The following is a 7,131-nucleotide window of genomic DNA, read 5'->3' as shown; positions in this document are numbered from 1 at the left end:
GATGTATTTTTAAGTTAACTCTGAATACGGATACAAGGTAAGTTTTGTGGAATTCGCAGTGTTTTTACTGGATCGAAAACCACTGTAAAATTATTAGAAATGCATCTAAAATAGTTTTTCGGTGATAAAAGAATGTTTACTTTTGATTCTTGGTGTAAAATAGGCAAAATATATCCTTGATACTGTTTGGGGCATGGTGGCGGCACTGTTGCGGCATTGTTGGGGCACCGTTGGGGCACTGTTGCGGCACTGTTGCGGCATCTTGCCACTTGTGTTATTTTTAAACTTTTTAAAAAACGTCGCGCTTGCAAGCGGCACTTCTAGGTTTGCTTGCGGCACCTCTAGGTTTGCTTGCGGCACCTCTAGGTTCCGTGGGGGTACATCTGCGTTTTCAAACGCAGCAATGCCGCAAGCGTGCCGCACGTCTAGTGAGAGGGGGCCTTAACAACATGGCAGCTTGATAAGGTATCAGGCTATGTCCTGGAGTTGTATCAAATACACAGAGCATCGCCGGCAGAAGCCTTCGTCTTCACACTTTTCACTCAAATTTCCTTCTTTTTATCTTGCTACTTTAAGCATGGTGCGAAGTCAATGATTCCCACAAACAAAAGAAGCAAATTTATCGACAAGTGTAACGTTAGGCACAGGCGGAAGTATCTTTACTTTACTACAAATCTTTACTACTAAAATGTTGGCAGGTGGTAACGTGAGGTAGCTAAGATAGGTAGACATGTCCATTTCTGTTTGTACTCATGATGATTAATTGTAACGCTGTGAGAGATTTGTCATGTGTAAATGTGTCATAACATGTCACAATTTTATTTGTACAGAAACAATAGAAATCTGTCTACACTGGCTTCTCGTAGTGTCTTATATGTCGTTAAGAGAATGACATGTCATAATGTTCTCCTTAAGGTTGAGATCTGTGTAATACATGGCGTGTCTTCATCTTCTATTTACAGCTTTGCACACATTGGTCCAACGTTTACGTATGAGGATAGGATGTATCTTGGTCAAGTTATATTATTATTACGTTGTCTTCAGCCTTTACTAAAGTGTTTGTTTATCTCCAAGCAGATGGTACAACACAATCCATAGGCAGAAACAGCCTTTCTGAACACGATACATCCACAAAACTGACAGATCATGTTTGTTAGAAACTTCAGACGACAACAGAACAATCGGTTGGATACTGTTCGGCCCACGAATAATGTCTTGCCGTCGGTGGATCTACTCGGACATGATACTTCTGTAAAGGCACATGATAGGCTCTATCGTTGTAAGTAGCTGCAAGAGGATTGGACAAAGGATATGTAAGAATGTCAGACGTCTTTGATACGGGATCATGGTCTTGAAATCTTTGGGAGAATAGATGCCTTAGAACTCTTTAAATCATCTCCAGCTATTCCATATTCCATAACAGGAGAAATGTCACGTGTACTGACATAGTAGATTCCATCAGAATACTGTAGTCAAGAATAGAAATGCTTACAAGGTCTCAACACACTTTATTTTCCCTTTACAACATAATTCCACAAACTTGTTCTTCCTGTATTATCAAAACAGATAACCTTCTGAATCCATATTCATCTTTGGAGTACATGACATCAGCTACTCCATATTAAAAGATAGCCAACACCACACTGGTAACATTTCATACTTCTGGTTATTGAATATTTCACTAACTTTTGGTTATTGAATATTTCACAAACGTTACCGGCAACCAGAATCTATCGCTAACACTTCTCAACTTTCAGATAACACATAATACATGATAAAAACAGCACAATGAAATGATCTATTCGACACATCTAACTTACAAACACTAACAAAATCTTAATCAAGTACATTAGAACCCATTGACCATCCCATAACAGAGACGGACACCTTTGACCGTTTTGGTCATGTCAACTTGAGAAGAGTCAGCGGACCGACTGAAAGCTTGTTGGTAAGCGCTTTACATTGTGTTCGGAAATAATGCGTAAAATGTTTACAACATCTAAAGTAACAGTGACTGTCCTTACCCTTTCTGCTCTATTAGTACTTGCAAAATGATCGTAAAATATTGTGTGTGATTACTGTAACAGTTTGAACACAATTCAGGGAGGCTTCAAGCTATTTCCTGCATATATAAGTAAATAAAAACGTAGTTTACACTCTTATTCACTGACATCTCAACCTATATTGGGTTCTTGATATGTACATTGACTATGTTTCTCTACTGATATTTTGTCTGTAAATGTTGTCCCAAAGTACCTGTTGTCAACCTAGGATTCACGTGTTTAAATTTCCCGCGAACTATCATAGGATGAAACTCGTTGCCATTAAACAGTGTAGGAGCACAGTCATTTGATAGCTTTAAACAGTGATTTTAGCTAATGATGCAAAGTTTAGGTGTGACAGGTCGTTCAGTGTAATATAATGCAGCTGACGCCACGCCGTGTGTATGAAAAGCTGGTGTATTACGCCGAATGACTGTTATATCGGATACAGATACATGTAGTCTCTTCTTCATAAGAGTTCCTTCAAAACGTAATGCCATTGGTTTTATAGCAGGCTCATTTTTTTTAAATCAAATGAAATGAAATTTGGTACAAAGGTAAAATGATATATCTTCGTGAGATTGAAATATCACAAATTGTTGCTCATATTTTCATGACCGAATGAGTTGATTTCAAAATGATCACTACTCTGAAAGTCTGTCAGAAGACAAGTTCCTCTATATCTAGCCAACTTACATTTACTGTAGGAAGCTGAAATCACACATGTAAAATGATGAGTATCTCAATAGGTTGTATTTTAATTTTAATCTTTGAGCCCAAAACAGTTCCTCTTCCACAGCTGCTAAACTTGTACTGCTCCTTACCCCGATGGACTTCCAAGGGTGCGGTCAATTTGAAATCATCATGATAACCTTGGAGATATTTCAGTGTCAGTCTCAAGAAGATATGTCCTCTTACCTTTGCACTTTGCACAAATGTCATTTCATATGATGAAAAAACGAGCCTGTTATAAAGCCAATGACTTTGCTTTTTTTAAAACTTTCGTATGCATTGTCTTGTTCCCGGTGTGTCGTACAGCCATGGTGGTTCCTTTTTGTTATGGCATACTGAATTTGAATACTGTAGCTTCTTTTTGTAACCGTTTGATAATTTTCAAGACCAGCAAAGCCGTTCAAATGATTATGTTGCGATGCGCGAAATGCCCATGTTTTTGCAGTACCTCAATAACTAAGAGCATGTCAGAATTCAAGCAATCCATTGAAAAGTCTATCGAGTTGTAGGTGCGAACACAAACTGGCACAGATAGAAACAGAACTTTTGCGGAAGGATAACGACTACTGTCACGTGGGAAGTGTTTCAAGTGCATTTCGGCAACTTCAAATACAACTTTTGTTGAATTTCATATTTATTCTACGCTATTAACGTTATGTCTCCACTCGACAATTCCACCACATCAACTATGTAAAACATTTCAAAAACGTGACAATACACTCCACAATACATACCTATTCTGGCTTTCTCTACTTTCATGTTACAATACACACCTCTTTAAGTATTTCCGGAAATCAAACACTTACAAACACTTAACAAATACGACGATATCGTTCTACCATAACCACGCCAGGTACAGTATTTCACAACAGCACTGTACTGATGCAAACAATTTATATCAAGAATAAGGAGACCTCATACTTAAATTAAATATGAGATTTCATCATCACAAGTTTCACATTCCTGCCATGTATCACAAAGAATAAGAAATATCAACGCCCCCAACCTCTTGTGGCAGGTGCCAAATTTCCCAGCATACCCAGCAAGCCAATATGGCAGCTGCCATATATAACGTTAATGTGACATTTGAAAATTCCGTCTTTCTTTTATCCCGTCGTCCTCCTTGAAAGATTTCAACAAAACCACCGCTGCAGTTACAGAGCAAGTTGTTAGGGGCACCTCTTCTTCCTAACTTTAAAAGCCGTCATCCCATAATCAAGATCACAACATGTCCATGGCCAAAGGTACTTCAATAGGAAGTCCCGCTGCAGTACCAAGGTTGGCCACCAGGAGGCCCAAATTGGCACTTGGCTGTTGGGTCAATGATACCTACCCATGTACCAAATATCAAGGCAATCGCTTGAAACGTTCTTGATATATAGCGCCAAAAACGACCGCTCGCTCGCACACGTGCCTAGCAAAACTATATTTCCATGTGGGCGATGAGACTATGAGATCACTGTAGACATTATCGTATAGGTCAAGAGACAATGCACGTTGTCATGATTATAAGTCACGTTTGGAGATAGATCATTCAGCTATGTGAGTAAGCTAGGCAGGCTATGTTGTGTCTCCATTGTGTCGGCGTACTGCTATGTGCGTGTATCACAGACAGTATCTTAATATGCAACACCAATGATCAATCAACAAAAAAACCTAATATCGAAATAATGTAAGAACATGCCTAAAACTAATATCCAGCCCTATCATGTATTTCTTGTGTGATACCACGAATTATGCTTGGTTTCGTGGATGGATTTAAATTTCCTCATGATATTAGGTACCCATCCATTCCTCGGTGTGTATGGCGTCATAACACCTGGTCTATCGCTACACTACATCAAGTCATAAAACCACCTCGCTCGCTTCGCTAAATCGTTGGTTCTATTCGGTAGTTATAGGAAAGGACCAGGCGTTATGACACCATATACACCTCGGTGTAGGTCATTAACGTTGTTATCATACAAGTATTTACTTCAAGGTACAATATTTCGTGAAATTGCAGTGTTTACATGTTAAATCTCTTTCAAATGTACTGTAGTCCACTTTACTCAATCTTCTCCGCTGGGGCATCTACATATATATGTATCTTTCCCGATGTCATTCGACACCTCATTCTGATTGGTCAATGTAATTCGACACCTCATTCTGATTGGTCAGTCATTCAACCCCTCATTCTGATTGGTCAATGTCATTCGAAACCCGATTGAGATTAAGTATCCACCTTTTGTGACACCTCTATGATGTTACGGCGTCATAACCAATATGAAATGGGGCCTTCTGATTGGCCATCGTTGTCTCGCTAAATGATTATAATCACATATCAACAAAAGTGAGTGGGTAGGGCAGCGAACCCGATAAAGGTTGATAGAAAAGTCGCATGGTAAGAGTTTTTCATTTTTAGAATTCTGAAGAAAACGAATTACACCGGTAGTTTTTATTCTAATTCAGAGAAACACCCACGTTACGTACTTGACGACAATGGGACTTGTATGTCTTAAAGAGATTGAATTTCCTTGAAATATCAGGTTGTGTTTGTTGTAACTGCTGCTTGGTCTTTTTTCAGAGATGTCTTAAGACAAATTACTTTTTCTATCTGCAGCAACGTTGTGATTTGTAGTATAAACTTGGCACTGACTGGCAGGCTCTGTTATACTGCCTGGCAGGCTCTGGCAATTTTGTTTTGGTGATTTTTTTAAATTAGTCTTTTGAAAAGACTTTGGCAGCATATCGCAAATCGATTTTAGTTACTGTTGACAATTGTTTGAACAGTGTTGACAGATGTGTCTTTTTTCAGGAGATGCGAGGCTTGTGAGATGTCCCGGAGGTTGTAGGCCACGCCTTGGCCCGTCTTCCGCGTCTGTTTGGCCTTATGTTTGCGCAGCTTCTCATTGCAGATGCGGCGGAGGTTCTTGTTGTAGTAGCCGTAGACCACCGGGTTCATGGCGCTGTTGAAGAAGAAGAGCCAGTGACAGGCGGGGTACACTTTCAAGTAGATGACGGTAATTGTCTCCATGGTGAGGTGGCCGAAGTCGGTGACCAGCGAGATGATCTGCAGGGGCAGCCAGCAGACGATGAACAGGATGACCACCACCACAAGCATCTTGATGACCCAGATCTTCTTGGCATCTGCCTGTTCGGTGTTGGAGCGGGTGCTGACGGCGATGGTGGCGGGGCGGTACCAGATGTTGGTGGCGATGCGGATGTACATGTAGCCGATGGCGAGGAGTGGCAGGACGAACATCAGGATGAACAGGGCCAGCGTGTAGTGGGCGCGGGAGGTAGGCTTCGGCCATCTTTCGAAGCAGGTGACGATGTCTAAGTTGGGATCATACTCAGTACGGAGGACCACAGCCTGAAAAATGATGATAAAAACTCAATGCATTAGATGATGACTATGATGGAACTTGTATTTGATAAGTAGAATGATCAATGAAAAAAAGCTAAGAATCTTACATTGAACCATTCAAAAGTGTTTTTTTTGTTGTTGTTGAAGATGTTGTCCTCTTTAGATGTCTTATTGCTCGGTGACGATGATGGTGGTTGGAACAGTATGTATGGCCATTATGGCCATGGCGCTTGGGAAACATTCAAGAAGGTCACCTTTGCATTTCTACTATCTGACGAAGTGTATGAAGATCTTGGTCTATACGAAGACTTCCTAACCACAGTAATGAAAAGAAAACTGAAATGGTACGGCCAAATCTTCCTGTCGACGGGACTAGCCAGAACTATCAGGCAAGGAACCGTCCAGGGAAGAAAGGGTGTAGGCAACACGTGGTAGGCAACGGGAAAGATGGGAGGATGATATCAGAGAATGGACAGATTTGTCACTAAATATTAAAGTGAAACGAAATCTGAGAAATGGTGGAGAAAACTTTAGATGCCAAATCTTCTACGGTGCCCCAATGGTGCCCCAACGATTAGATGCAATGAGATAAAGCTCCTGAAACCTGCTTTGATTGAAACCAAGGAAAATCTATTAGAGTTGTGGAAACCTACCTGTGGCACAGACACACCCACAGACAGGATCCAGATGAGTGAGATGATGATTGTGGCCTGCTTTCCGTTGATCTTTCCTTTCGGCACTCGGACGACCGCAAAGTATCTGAAATGTGAAAGGAAAGAGAACAGAATTAAAGGAGTTCCCCGAGGAAAAGAGGCTTTAGTGAATGTTTTGTCTTTGCTGTGGCATGTGCTTAATCAGGTTGTAAAAAAATGTTCAATAAGAGTCTTCACTCCTTTAATTGCATGTGATTCTAGATAGCTATAGGTACATTTTGCAGTTTTCACCTGGTCTGCTCTCTCTATGCATATATACATAGTACGCTCTCTCATCCCCACACACGCTCTCTCT

The 7,131-nt window shown here is 40.6% G+C and overlaps 1 protein-coding gene across 1 annotated transcript in view; it reads right to left on the bottom strand.

Annotated features, from left to right (window-relative positions):
- Positions 1 to 2,900: 2,900 nt before the first annotated feature.
- The window catches only part of LOC118411728 (neuropeptide FF receptor 2-like), a 5,666-nt gene continuing 1,435 nt past the window's right edge, over positions 2,901 to 7,131 (bottom strand). The window contains exons 2-3 of the mRNA XM_035814210.1: positions 6,777 to 6,960; positions 2,901 to 6,129 (exon numbers count right to left, since the gene is read on the bottom strand). Of these exons, the coding sequence (XP_035670103.1) occupies positions 5,518 to 6,129; positions 6,777 to 6,960 (796 nt within the window). The 3' untranslated portion in view covers positions 2,901 to 5,517. The remainder of the gene's footprint in view (positions 6,130 to 6,776; positions 6,961 to 7,131) is intronic.

Source organism: Branchiostoma floridae, chromosome 3, assembly GCF_000003815.2.
Source record: "Branchiostoma floridae strain S238N-H82 chromosome 3, Bfl_VNyyK, whole genome shotgun sequence".
Classification (NCBI taxonomy): domain Eukaryota; kingdom Metazoa; phylum Chordata; class Leptocardii; order Amphioxiformes; family Branchiostomatidae; genus Branchiostoma; species Branchiostoma floridae.
This window is presented reverse-complemented; position numbering and strand designations above follow the sequence as displayed.